The 13,511-nt window shown below is 47.7% G+C and overlaps 1 protein-coding gene across 1 annotated transcript; it reads left to right on the top strand.

Annotated features, from left to right (window-relative positions):
• Positions 1-11,144: 11,144 nt before the first annotated feature.
• Positions 11,145-13,231, top strand: LOC123130377 (enolase-phosphatase E1-like). Its single transcript, XM_044550287.1, has 2 exons — positions 11,145-11,318; positions 11,877-13,231. Exons 1-2 carry the CDS (start codon positions 11,298-11,300, stop codon positions 12,960-12,962), a joined length of 1,107 nt encoding a protein of 368 aa, XP_044406222.1. The 5' UTR covers positions 11,145-11,297; the 3' UTR covers positions 12,963-13,231.
• The last annotated feature ends 280 nt before the right edge of the window (positions 13,232-13,511 follow it).

The raw sequence follows: 13,511 nt of genomic DNA, 5'->3' as shown, positions 1-13,511 counted from the left end.
TCGGATTGTCTTGGGAGAGGAATATCCTTCGTTGACCGTGAGAGCTTGTGATGGGCTAAGTTGGGACTCCCCTGCAGGGATTTGAACTTTTGAAAGCCGTGCCCGCTGTTATGGGAAGATGAGAATTTGTTAATGTCTGGTTGTAGATAACCTGAAACTTAACTTAATTAAAATGCACCAACCGCGTGTGTAACCGTGATGGTCTCTTCTCGGCGGAGTCCGGGAAGTGAACACGGTGTTGGAGTAATGCTTGATGTAGGTTGTTCTAGGATCACTTCTTGATCATAGTTGTTCGACCGTGCCTTTGCCTTCTCTTCTCACTCTCATTTGCGTATGTTAGCCACCATATATGCTAGTTGCTTGCTGCAGCTCCACATCATACCCTTACCTTACCTATAAGCTTAAATAGTCTTGATCGCGAGGGTGCGAGATTGTTGAGTCCCCGTGACTCATAGATTCCTTCCAAAACCAGATGCAGGGACCGATGATACCACTCCAGATGATATGACCGAGCTCAATTGGGAGTTCGATGAAGACTCTCGTTGTTACTACGTGTCTTTCCCAGATGATCAGTAGTGGTGCCCAGTTGGGGCGATCGGGGACTTTGTCGCATTTGGGGGTTGAACTTTATTTTGGTTCCGTAGTCGGACCTTGAGTGTATTGGATGAATGTAATGACTTATTTATGTATTTGTGTGACGTGGCGAGTGTAAGCCAACTATGTACCTTTCCCCTTTATTTATGTACATGGGTTGTTTGTGAAGATTACCTTACTTGCGACATTGCTTTCAATGCGATTATGCCTCTAAGTCGTGCTTCAACACGTGGGAGATATAGCCGCATCAAGGGCGTTACAAGTTGGTATCAGAGCCGACCCTCCCGATTACACGGATGGTTGCGGACAGGTGCGTGGTCATGTTATTTATGACGTTTATGACCCCTCGTGGCACACGGCATGACACATGTACTGGACTGGAAGCACAGACGTATGTACCAAGAGGGAACGTTCATGTGGCCCGACAAGGACGTGGTTCCTCTGAGTGGGGGTGTATGTGATAGCCTGGCTTATTAGGGAAGATAGACTACTCATATCAATAAGGAATTCCTTCTTTTCCGGGAGCCCATTCAGACAGAACTCCAAAGTTAAGCGTGCTCAGCTTGGAGTAGTTTTAGGATGGGTGACCGACCGGGAAGTTGCTCTCGGGTGCGCACGAGTGAGGACAAAGTGCGCAGAAAAGACTAGTATTGATCTGTGGGGCCAGTCTAGATCCTGCTAGGAGTAACGTCCACCGGCGGGTGTGTCCAGGGCGTTACAAGTCTGGAGCAGGTTGGTAATGCTGTTGGTGCGTTTGAGGTGTGACCCATTGAGGGGGTGGTGCAACGCGTACAGGCTTTGGATTGTGTACTTGCTGCTGGGAACTTCTAAGCTTCTTCATGCATCTCTCGTCTTGCTGACATAAAAGAAGAAAATGTCTATTAGCACACAAATTATATCTGCCTATACCTTTGTAACTGAACTTAGCATGATTCACAGCCTGAACTTCTCATATAAAAGTGGTGAGAGCCATCACACTATGCACTGAGCTGAGCATCTGCCAATACTTTTGTACCTGAACTAAGCACCCTTCACAGAATGAACGTCACATCCTGTTTAATTCTACAATATTTGATTACTTATATGTACCTGAACTGAGCACTATCCACAACCTGAACTTCTTGTTTTGCAAAGGGAAAATACTGTCTATAGTTAAAAAACCTGAAACCTTCATGAGTTTGAATGGTTGGGCTGCTAGTGCATACCAACCTGACCTTCATGTGATATCACATGCATGTTCTATTTTCTTTTTATTTTTTTGCACAGAACCAGATAATACCAACCTGAACTCTAGCACACTTACTAGTTGAACTTCACATGGCTTTTCCACATGTGAATGTGAATGTAGGAAGATTTTTATAGTGTTTGTAGCCTCGATTGAGACTCACACACTACCAGAACTTCACATGGCTGTAAGCAGGCAGATTTTAAAACGGTTTTTGTAGCCTGAACTGATGCTCACACACCACCTGAACTTCACATAGCTGTAAGCAAATAACAAACCAAAGGAAGGAAGAAGTTCAACCATACCCTGGCTAGAAGTTTGGCCAACCTTTTTTCAGTAGCTGATGGGCCACCTTGAGAACAATTCATCGTGGAGGTAGGAGAGGAATTCCATGGCAATCCATGTCTTGCAGGGGGCGCGAAGTTCATCTGCATGAAGGAAGAAGGTCAGAGAAGGCAAGATTGAAGAAAAAGGCAAAATTGGGAGGAAGTTCATGTACTTTTGCCGCTGAATATGAGGGCGCAACCGATGCCGCCTCCGCGGAGGAGTTGCTCTGTTGGTCACGCCGCTCGCCGTAGCTTGTGTCGGGGCTGTCATCTGGTCTGCCAAGGCTTCGGGTGGTGACGATGGGATGAGGATGCGGCTTCCTGAAGTCCATGGCGGGTTCACCACGTCCAGGCGACATGGGCTCCCTCGCGCCGGTGTCCGCCGTCACTCGCTCACCCGCGCCGGTAGTCGGCCAGGAGCTGGAGACGGAGGGGAGGCGGCGGATCCGGCCGGCCAGGAGTTGGGGAAGGAAGGGAGGCGGCGGATCCGGCGAAGATCGACGACGAGGAGGGGGGCTGGGGCGGCTCGGGATCGGGATCGGGATCAGGTGGATCCTGTCGGGAGGGCCTCGGGATCTAGTGGATCCTGTCGGGCCGGCGGCACTTTGGAAGTTCGGGAGGGCCCTGTCGGGCCCTATATAGGGGCTGCTGTGATCCAAATAACTATTCTAATCCTAGGATTAGAATAGTGTTGTCCTATATATATATATGTTGCTACTCTAAGAATGATCATGATGCCCTCATGTACGTATTTTATTTTTATCGACACCTCTATCTCCAAACATGTGGACATATTTTTCGATTTCGGCTTTCGCTTGAGGACAAGCGAGGTCTAAAGTTGGGGGAGTTGATACGTCCATTTTGCATCATGCTTTTATATAGATAATTATTGCATTATGGGTTGTTATTACACATTATGTCACAATACTTATTCCTATTCTCTCTTATTTTACAAGGTTTACATGAAGAGGGAGAATGCCGGCGGTTGGGATTCTGGGCTGGAAAAGGAGCAAACATTAGAGACCTATTTTGCATAGCTCCTAAAGTCCTGAAACTTCACGGAAGTTATTTCCATAATATATAAAAAATATTGGGCGAAAGAAGTTCCAGAGGGGGCCCACACCCTAACCACGAGGGTGGGGGGCGCGCCCCCTGCCTCGTGGGCTCCCTGGTGGCCCTCCGATGCCCATCTTCTTCTATATGAGGTCTTTCGTCTGAGAAAAAATTACAAGCAAGCTTTTGGGAAGAAACTCGCCGCCATGAGGCGGAACCTTGGCGGAACCAATCTAGGGCTCCGGTAGAGCTGTTCTGCTAGGGAAACTTCCCTGCAGGAGGGGGAAATCATCACCATCGTCATCACCAACGATCCTCTCATCGGGAGGGGGTCAATCTCCATCAACATCTTCACCAGCACCATCTCATCTCAAACCCTAGTTCATCTCTCGTATCCAATCTTTGTATCCAAACCTCAGATTGGTACCTGTGGGTTGCTAGTAGTGTTGATTACTCCTTGTAGTTGATGCTAGTTGGTTTACTTGGTGGAAGATCATATGTTCAGATCCATTATGCATATTAATACCCCTCTGATTATGAACATGAATATGCTTTGTGAGTAGTTACGTTTGTTCCTGAGGACATGGGAGAAGTCTTGCTATAAGTAGTCATGTGAATTTGGTATTCTTTCGATATTTTGATGAGATGTATGTTGTCATCCCTCTAGTGGTGTCATATGAACGTCGACTACATGAAACTTCACCATTGTTTGGGCCTAGAGGGAGGCATTGGGAAGTAATAAGTAGATGATGGGTTGCTAGAGTGACAGAAGCTTAAACCTTAGTTTATGCGTTGCTTCGTAAGGGGCTGATTTGGATCCATATGTTTCATGCTATGGTTAGGTTTACCTTAATACTTCTGTTGTAGTTGCGGATGCTTGCAATGGGGGTTAATCATAAGTGGGATGCTTTTACAAGTAAGGACAGTACCCAAACACCGGTTCACCCACATATCAAATTATCAAAGTACCAAACGCGAATCATATGAACGTGATGAAAACTAGCTTGACGATAATTCCCATGTGTCCTCGGGAGCGCTTTCCTTCATATAAGAGTTTGTCTAGGCTTGTCCTTTTCTACAAAAAGGATTGGGCCATCTTGCTGCACCTTATTTACTTTTATTACTTGCTACTCGTTACAAATTACCTTATCACAAAACTATCTATTACCGATAATTTCAGTGCTTGCAGAGAATACCTTACTGAAAACTGCTTATCATTTCCTTCTACTCCTCGTTGGGTTTGACACTCTTACTTATCGAAAAGCTACGATAGATCCCCTACACTTGTGGGTCATCAGCCCCCTCTTTCGTTCTCCTCTCCTCCTCTTTCCTTCCCCTCCTAGTTGGACTAGGAAAGGGGGAACCTACTCCTAGTAGGAGGAGGATTCCCCCATTGGGGCGCACCCTATGAGGCCGCCGGCCCCCTCCCCTTGCTCCTTTACAACGGGGGAAGGGGGCACCCTAGGACACACAAGTTGATTGTTCCAAGCCGTGTGCGGTGCCCCCCTCCACCATAATCCACCTCGATCATATCGTAGCGGTGCTTAGGCGAAGCCATGCGTCGGTAGCAACATCATCACTGTCATCACGTTGTCGTGCTGACGGAACTCTCCTGTGAAGCTCTGCTGGATCGGAGTTCGTGGGACGTCATCGAGATGAACGTGTGCTGAACTCAGAGGTGTCGTACGTTCGGTACTTGGATCGGTCGGATCGTGAAGATGTACGACTACATCAACCGCGTCCTCATAACGCTTCCTCTTACGGTCTACGAGGGTACGTAGACGATACACTCCCCTCTCGTTGCTATGCATCACCATGATCTTGCATGTGCATAGGAATTCTTTTGAAATTACTACGTTCCCCAACAGTTTGCTTCCCCACCAGAATTTTCGTATGATCGAAGTGATGCTCTCGCATAGACCTCTTGGCAGTGTGAAACATGACATAGAGTAGACTCGAACCGCCTGAGAAACTAATTTGATAAACACTTCTTTATCTGCCAATGATAAGAGCTTCTCCATCCAGCCCTTTATCTTCTCCCACACACGGTCTCGTAGGTATTTGAACGTACCATTTTTCGAATGGCTCACGTCAGTGGGCATCCCAAGATAGCGTTCATTTAACGACTCCTTGTGCACATTTAAGGTGTTCTTCACTGCCTCTCTTATATTTCCATGGCACCCTTTACTAAAAAATATTGATGACTTTTCATGATTAATTCTCTGACCTGAAGCAGCACAATAAGTGTCTAGCAGGTGTGACACTGCACCAGACCCCTCTACACTAGCCTTGAATAACAACAGGCTGTCATCTGCAAACAAAAGGTGGTTAATAGTGGGAGCTGTCGGGGCCACCTGAAGACCTGCGAATGATGACTGTGAACTGGATTTAAGGAGGCACGAAAGGCCCTCTGCTGCAATCAAGAATAAGTAGGGGGAGATTGGGTCTCCCTGCCTGATACCTCTTGTTGTCTTGAATGAATCAAGCTTCACTCCATTGAACAAGACCGAGAATGATACCGATGAAACCATGCCCATTACAGTATCTATCCACTGTCTAGCAAAACCAACTTTTGTCATGATAGCTCTCAAGTAAGCCCATTCCAATCTATCATATGCCTTCATCATGTCCAGCTTCAAAGCACAATAACTATTTGATTTTGATCTAGACCGCTTCATAAAGTGTAGACATTCATAGGCGCAAATGATATTATCTGTTATCAACCTCCCTGGGACAAAGGCTGACTGTTTCTCAGAGATTATGTCAGGCAAAACAAGTTTCAATCTATTCGCGACCACTTTTGATGCTATCTTATATAAGACGTTGCACAAGCTGATAGGGCGAAACTGAGTTAACATTGTTGGATTTGTTACCTTGGGAATGAGCACTAAGACCGTGTCATTGATACATTTAGGACTCTCCTCCCTCCGGACTATCCTCAGAATAAACTTGGTTACCTCTTCTCCACAAATATCCTAGTGTCGCTGATAAAAATGGGCAGGGAAGCCATCCGGCCCTGGCGCTTTGGTTGGGAACATTTGGAAGAGAGCCACTTTAACATCTTCCTTAGTATATAGAGCACATAGGGCGGCATTCAGGCGTAACCTTACGTGGGACATGGTTTAGAACAACTTCCATGTTCTGTACCCCCTCTGAAGAATACAAAGTTTGATAGAAATCATTAGCCATTGCCTTTAACTCTGCTGGGTTATCATCAATTACTCCCAGGGAATTTTGTAAGGCCTTAATCATATTTTTCTTCCTGCGGAGACTAGCTCGGAGATGAAAGAATTTAGTGTTCCTATCTCCCGCTGAAAGCCACTCGATTCGTGCTCTTTGCCGCCACATAATCTCCTCCCGGTGATACATCTCGATCAAGCGTTCATTGATCTTGAGCTCGGCGTGAGAGGGTGCTATCCTCGCTGGATAGTTTTTGAACTCTTCCAAGGCCTGCTTCAGAGCCTTTATTTCCTTGCGTATAGACCCGAGCGTATCTCTGCTCCACTTGGCTAGCCCCTTAGACATGTTGCTGAGTTTCTGTTTCATTTCTTCCAGTGATGTATGATACGTCTCCAACGTATCTATAATTTTTTATTGTTCCATGCTATTATATTATCTATTTTGGATGTTAATGGGCTTATTTTTACACTTTTATATTATTTTTGGGACTAACCTATTAACCGGAGGCCCAACCCAAATTGTTGTTTTTTTTGCCTATTTTAGTGTTTCGCCGAAAAGGAATATCAAACGGAGTCCAAACGGAATGAAACCTTCGGGAGCGTTATTTTTGGAACAAACGTGATCCAGGGGACTTGGAGTGGACATCAAGAAACAATCGATGAGGCCACGAGGCAGGGGGCGCGCCCACCCCCCTGGGCGCACCCTCCACCCTCGTGGGCCCCTCGTTGCTCCACCGACCTACTTCTTCCTCCTATATATATCCATATACCCCGCAAACATCCAGGAGCACCACGAAACCCTATTTCCACCACCGCAACCTTCTGTACCCAAGAGATCCCATCTTGGGGCCTTTTCCGGAGCTCCGCCGGAGGGGGCATTGATCAAGGAGGGCCTCTACATCAACTCCATGGCCCCTCCGATGATGTGTGAGTAGTTTATCTCAGACCTTCGGGTCCATAGCTAGTAGCTAGATGGCTTCTTCTCTCTCTTTGGATCTCAATACAAAGTTCTCCTTGATTCTCTTGGAGATCTATTCGATGTAATCTTCTTTTGCGGTGTGTTTGTCGAGATCCGATGAATTATGGGTTTATGATCAAGTTTATCTATGAACAATATTTGAATCTTCTCTGAATTCTTTTATGTATGATTGGTTTATCTTTGCAAGTCTCTTTGAATTATTAGTTTGGTTTGTCCTACTAGATTGATCTTTCTTGCAATGGGAGAAGTGCTTAGCTTTGGGTTCAATCTTGCGGTGCTCAATCCCAGTGACAGAAATGGAAACGACACGTATTGTATTGCTGCCATCGAGGATAACAAGATGGGGTTTACATCATATTTCATGAGTTTATCCCTCTACATCATGTCATCTTGCTTAAGGCATTACTCTGTTCTTATGAACTTAATACTCTAGATGCATGCTAGATACCGGTCGATGTGTGGAGTAATAGTAATAGATGCAGAATCGTTTCGGTCTACTTGTCTCGGACGTGATGCCTATATACATGATCATACCTAGATATTCTCATAATTATTCGGTTTTCTATCAATTGCTCGATAGTAATTCGTTCACCCACCGTAATACTTATGCTATCTTGAGAGAAGCCACTAGTGAAACCTATGGCCCCTAGGTCTATTCTCCATCATACAAGTTTCCAATCTACTTTATTTTGCAATCTTTACTTTCAATCTATATCATAAAAATACCAAAAATATTTATCTTATTATTATCATCTCTATCAGAACTCACTCTTGCAAGTGGCCGTGAAGGGATTGACAACCCCTTTATCGCGTTGGTTGCGAGGTTCTTATTTGTTTGTGTAGGTACGAGGTGACTCGCGCATGGTCTCCTACTGGATTGATACCTTGGTTCTCAAAAACTAAGGAAAATACTTACGCTGCTTTACTGCATCACCTTTCCTCTTCAAGGGAAAACCAATGCAGTGCTCAAGAGGTAGCAATGTACATGGTGGCCCGGAGTCCCAGCCGCTTGTAAGGATGTCGCAGAGCCCCTCATGCGATTCCCACATCAGCTCGTAATTGAAACTTCTCTGCGCTCGTACCACTTCTGGGCCGCCAAAATCAATGATTATAGGAGAGTGGTCAGATCTAGAGCACGTGAGATGTGATACTGATGCCTCTGGAAATTTATTCATCCATCCAACGTTAGCCAGCGCTCTGTCCAAACGACACCTTGTGTAGCTCCCACCGGCTACTTTCTTCTCAAAGGTCCAGAAATTGCCCTTAAGTCCCATATCTAGCAACATGCAAATATCCATGGTATCCCAGAATGCTTGGATCTGGGCGCTACTTCGCTGTCCCACCCCCTTGTGCTCTTCCGGACGAAGGACTTCATTAAAATCACCCATGCACAACCATGGTAAAGGGCTCAGGGTACTTATGGTTTTCAAAACCGTCCATGTCTGGTGCCTTAGGTGTGTTTGTGCTTCACCATATACACACGTCAATCTTCATTTGTCCTGGTTATTTTCCTCTACCAAGACATCAAAGTGATAAACAGAGTAACCAAATATCTCAACCTTTATTGAGTTATTCCAGAACAAACCAATACCACCGCTTCGACCTTGACTATTAACAGCATACGCATTATCAAAACCCAGAGTACCAGATAAAGCTTCTACCCTAGCACCATCTATTTGTGTTTCAACTATGCAAAGTAGGGTAGGGGCAAATTTCTTCGTGAAATCATGAAGCTCATGGACTGTTGCGGCTTTTCCCACATCGCGACAGTTCCAGCATAAGGCACTCATTGGGCTCGGCGGCGCCCGGCGACCGGGCCCGCCAACTTCAAATCACCTTTCACACTTGAACTGGGTTTAGCGACGTTGTTCTTCTCTGTTTCTGCATTCGTCTTCGCTCTCTTTGGGTCCTGTGTTCCACTAGGGCTAGGGGGGCTGCGGGAGGGAGCAACGCCACCTGATTAACACGGCCAGGGGTAACTGTGTTTTCTCCTGATGACACCTGAGCTGGAACGACCGCTGAAGCTCTCTTTCTATTATTTTCTGCATCCACCATGTCTGAATCTCGGCTTGTTTCCTGCTCATCTTCTTCAGCAAAACCATCGTAATACGAGCTACCGTGGTCGCCCCTTCCTCTTCCTCCAGTACGGCCTCCTCGACGGCCTCCTCGATGGCCTCGCCCATTACCAGGACCTCTCCCAGTCCTCATGGCCCATGAAGCTCTAAGATCTTTAAACACCAGAGCCGACGGTGGGTGGATCCCGCTCCCGTGCTCTTTAAGCAGGTGCCCTAGCATGCCACAGACAACACACCAATCAGGTAGTTTTTCATACTTGACACGATAGATTGGACATTTTCCATCATGGATCATGGATACTGCGTTCTTGAGGGGCTTCACAATGGCCATCCTGACCCAAACACGGTGAAAATTGCCCACAAAATCCTGCGATTGTGGTTCCACAAAGAGGACCTCTCCAACTTTTGCCGCAAGCGATGGCACAAGGTGTGTGTATAGCTCTGGAACATCGTGTATCTGGACCCATATCTCTATGGTATCGAGCTGAACTATGGAAGGCTTCGCTAATCCATCATACGGCTTGATGATCACCGCATCTCCTCTGAAGTGCCAAGGGCCCTCCAACGTGACCCGCTCCCAATCTCCTAGGCAGGAAAATTTGATAGTGTAGAGGTTATCCTCCAAAGGCTTGAATTTCACCTCCTGTGCAAGATCCCAGGCTGCTCTCATATTCTTGAATAACCAGAATTGACTATAGGTTTTGCTTTAGTGGACTTTGGTCAAAGCGATCCACCGGACAGCCTCCGGTGGTGCCTCCTTCTCGTCGAACACCATGTCGTCTAGATCCTCCTCTCACAACCCAAGCTCCTTCATCATCTTCTCTACTTCATCGGTCTCCGCCGGTCCAGAAGCCCCGCTCGAAGACATCTCGATCCCTAGCCCGACAGCAATGCGATCGGGACTCCTTGGTACAACCCTAGGCCCTCCTCAATCCTAGGATTCGCCAACGCGATTCAAAGGACAACGTCGTGGAGGTAGGGAAACACGATCTCGACGGCGGTGAAAGATCGCCTTCGGGAGGACCAGAAAACCCTAGCGAGAGGGAAAAAAGATCTGGTTTGGGATTGATCGTTGGACGGCTCACATAGTGTAGATATGGCAAACTGGTGTAGATATAGCCTCTTTTCATGAAAGGAAACCCGTCGGTTTAGATCTTAGGTTGGGTGTTTTTCCTATTGAATAGGGACCCCGCCGGTTTAGATGTTCGGTGTTTTTTTGGCAAGAGATCTTAGGTTGGGCCTATTTTATGAGAGAGAGAGAGAGAGAGAGAGAGAGAGAGAGTAAAAAAGAGAGACTATTTAATGAATGATTTGATACTCCTCTGTGTTGAACTGACCGGGATGCTTGTATAGCGGCTTCGACTTGTAACCTATCTTCTCGAACTATTTGATATAAATCCATGAGAGAGTTTGCGGATTTTACTTCCTGACCAATGACCAATGAAAGAAATTTATAGTGATATCACCTTCATATCTAAAACAGAGTTTAAAATACGTTAATTCCCTAAACACACAATATTAGAAATGCATAGGTGTGAGAGGCACCTAAAATACGGCTCCTAAAATTCCTCCAAGCCATGCGATTCTGGACATGAGCACTTGAGACCACGCATGAACTTCTCCCCAACTTACTCGGTTTCCTTTCTAACAATAGACCCCAAGACGATTTTAACTGTTGCATTCGCCCTCTTCCTAGCGCACGCTCCTCCGTTGTCATGTCCTCCAATCCTTCACCATGCAATTTTCAGGCCACTTGGGGCCTTCATATGGGGCCCTTTGTGTCCTCCCTACCTCTTAGCGCGGCGCCACACTTATAGCTAAAAATCCATCGCGTCGCCCTCTCCGCCTCTCCGCCTCCTCTAAGAAATGAAGTCATATAGTCTTCAGGTAAATTTACTTACACTTTTATGATGTCCTGATTAACAATATTTTCTTTGGACATGTTGCTGGTCATTGGGCCAGGCTGGACCACAAAATCGAGTTTCCTTGTGTTGAAAAATAATAATTCATACTCTGTATCAGTTCTTTTGATTAGACATGGTTCGCGAATCCTATGTAAGTTCTTATGGAATTTAATTACAAACAACTCCAAAATACACGTTCAAAATACTTATGTCCGTGACTCCTGGTCATATTACTTAGTTCCCAATCTTCCTAAAATTGTCTCCAAAAAAGAATTCTTCCTAGAATTGATTTTCCTATTATTATACTTCCTTCGTTCGGAATTACTTGTCGTAGAAATGGATGTATCTAGTTGTATTTTAGTTTTAGATACATCCATATCTAAGACAAGTAATTCGGAACAAAGGGAGTATATACCATGATTTTCGGGGTCGCGTTGGATGTACTTATTGGACGCCTTGTTCGTAGCTAGGGTTGTTCTCGATTTGACCTAACACCGCCACGTCTTACGGTTGTCCTTTGTGGATCTATATGCCGATGCAGCGTGGGGCCTCACCGGCGGCAGGCGGCGCGCCAGCGCTCCAGCGGAGCGCGAGCGCGAGGCAGGCGCCCTCCCCGTCGCCGCTCAGCGTCTCCTCCTCCTCCTCCCAGTACCAGTCGGCGCGCGCCTCGACATCCACGGCCAACGCGCCGGCGTTCGCGCGCCACAAGACGCCGTCCATCAACTGCATGGCGGCCACGTCCACCGACACGCCGCCGGCCACCCCCAGGGGCACCAAGAAGCAGCAGCCCAAGTCGGCGTCGTACTCGTCGATGTTCTCCCCGAGGAAGCTCATGCAGCGGGCCTCCCGCGCCTTCCGCGGCGGCAGGTCGTCCCGGCGCAAGAAGAGCCTAGCGGCGGCGGCGGACGTCGGCGAAGTGGACAGCCCCGGGTCGGCCGCCAGCAAGGGGTCCGACGCTGAAAGCAGCGCCTTTTCCATGGACGATCAGATCATCGACGACGTCGTCGACGCCGGAGCCGCCTCCAAGCAGGAGGAGATCGTGCCGGAGAAGATCATACACGAGGCGAACCCGCCGTCGACCTTGATCCATCTGCTGGCGCCCGTGGCGGAGGAACAGGACGAGGTGCACAATAACTCGCCGAAGAAGGAGGATGACGCCGTCGCTGAGAAGGAGAAGGAGGACGCCGCTGCCGCTGAGAAGGACAAGGAGGACGTCGCCGCTGAGAAGGACAAGGAGAAGGAGGACGCCGCCGCTGAGATGGAGAAGGAGAAGGATAAGCCCGAGAAGGAGGCTCCTCCTGCTCCGGAGGACACCGTCTCCGAAGTGGACAAGATCGCGGTGGCCAAGAAGCTGCAGCGCGAGGATGACATCAAGGCGGAGGTGGTGAGGAGGTTCCAGGGCTGCCGGGTGAGGACGTCGACGGGGAAGCGGTCGTTCGATGCCGAGACGCCGCGGCGGCGGGAGTCGGCACGCAGCAACGAGGCGGTCGAGGAGGCGCGGATCAAGCTGCTGGAGCTGCGGCAGGTGAACAAGGTGAAGGCGCTCGTCGGCGCCTTCGAGACCGTCATGGACGACAACCAAAGCCCCACCGCCGCCCGCAAGCCGCGGCTCAACCTCGGCGCCTGAACTACGAGTACATTCGATGAGCATGAAGCTCGATCGCGTGCGCCTCCTCCTTTATCCCCGCTACTCTTTAATCACCCATCAACCCAATTTGTCGTCGTCGCACACTTATCTATAATTACGGTATCGCTTATATTCTGCAAGGAGGAAGATGATGGAGGGGTTATCATCATGATGTAATAATAATAATGATCATGGAGGAAGATGGTGTATTTTACTTTATACTATCATCTACACGATCAATCGATTTCTCCTACTAGCTTTGCGTTTCACTTTTTCTTTTGGTAATTTTGTGTGTTTTACTCCCGCATATGCTAATGATGGACAAATTCAAGGAAAAAAAACAACCAATTAACTAAAGAATAAACTACGTAACCCATATTCAAAACCAAAGCTGAGCCCTACCAAGGAAAAGTAACGGGGGGTACATCAGGCTCTCTGGCGATAGCCGAGGCGACCCACGACCGGGTCAACATGGAGGCGCCGCCGCCGGCGGCGGCCGCGATAGCCTGCCGCGATGAGCGGCGAGGGGTGGGTGGCCTCCTCGTTGAG

Source organism: Triticum aestivum, chromosome 6A (assembly GCF_018294505.1).
Source record: "Triticum aestivum cultivar Chinese Spring chromosome 6A, IWGSC CS RefSeq v2.1, whole genome shotgun sequence".
NCBI classification, from domain to species: domain Eukaryota; kingdom Viridiplantae; phylum Streptophyta; class Magnoliopsida; order Poales; family Poaceae; genus Triticum; species Triticum aestivum.
Note: the sequence above shows the minus strand (reverse complement) of the source record. Positions and strands in the feature narration are given on the sequence as shown.

Excerpts from the sequence above, each read along its gene's own strand:
- LOC123130377 (XM_044550287.1), top strand. The coding sequence starts at position 11,298 with ATGAAGTCATATAGTCTTCAG. Across the intron at positions 11,319-11,876 it reads TGAAGTCATATAGTCTTCAG|CGTGGGGCCTCACCGGCGGC; the intron begins GTAAATTTACTT and ends ATGCCGATGCAG.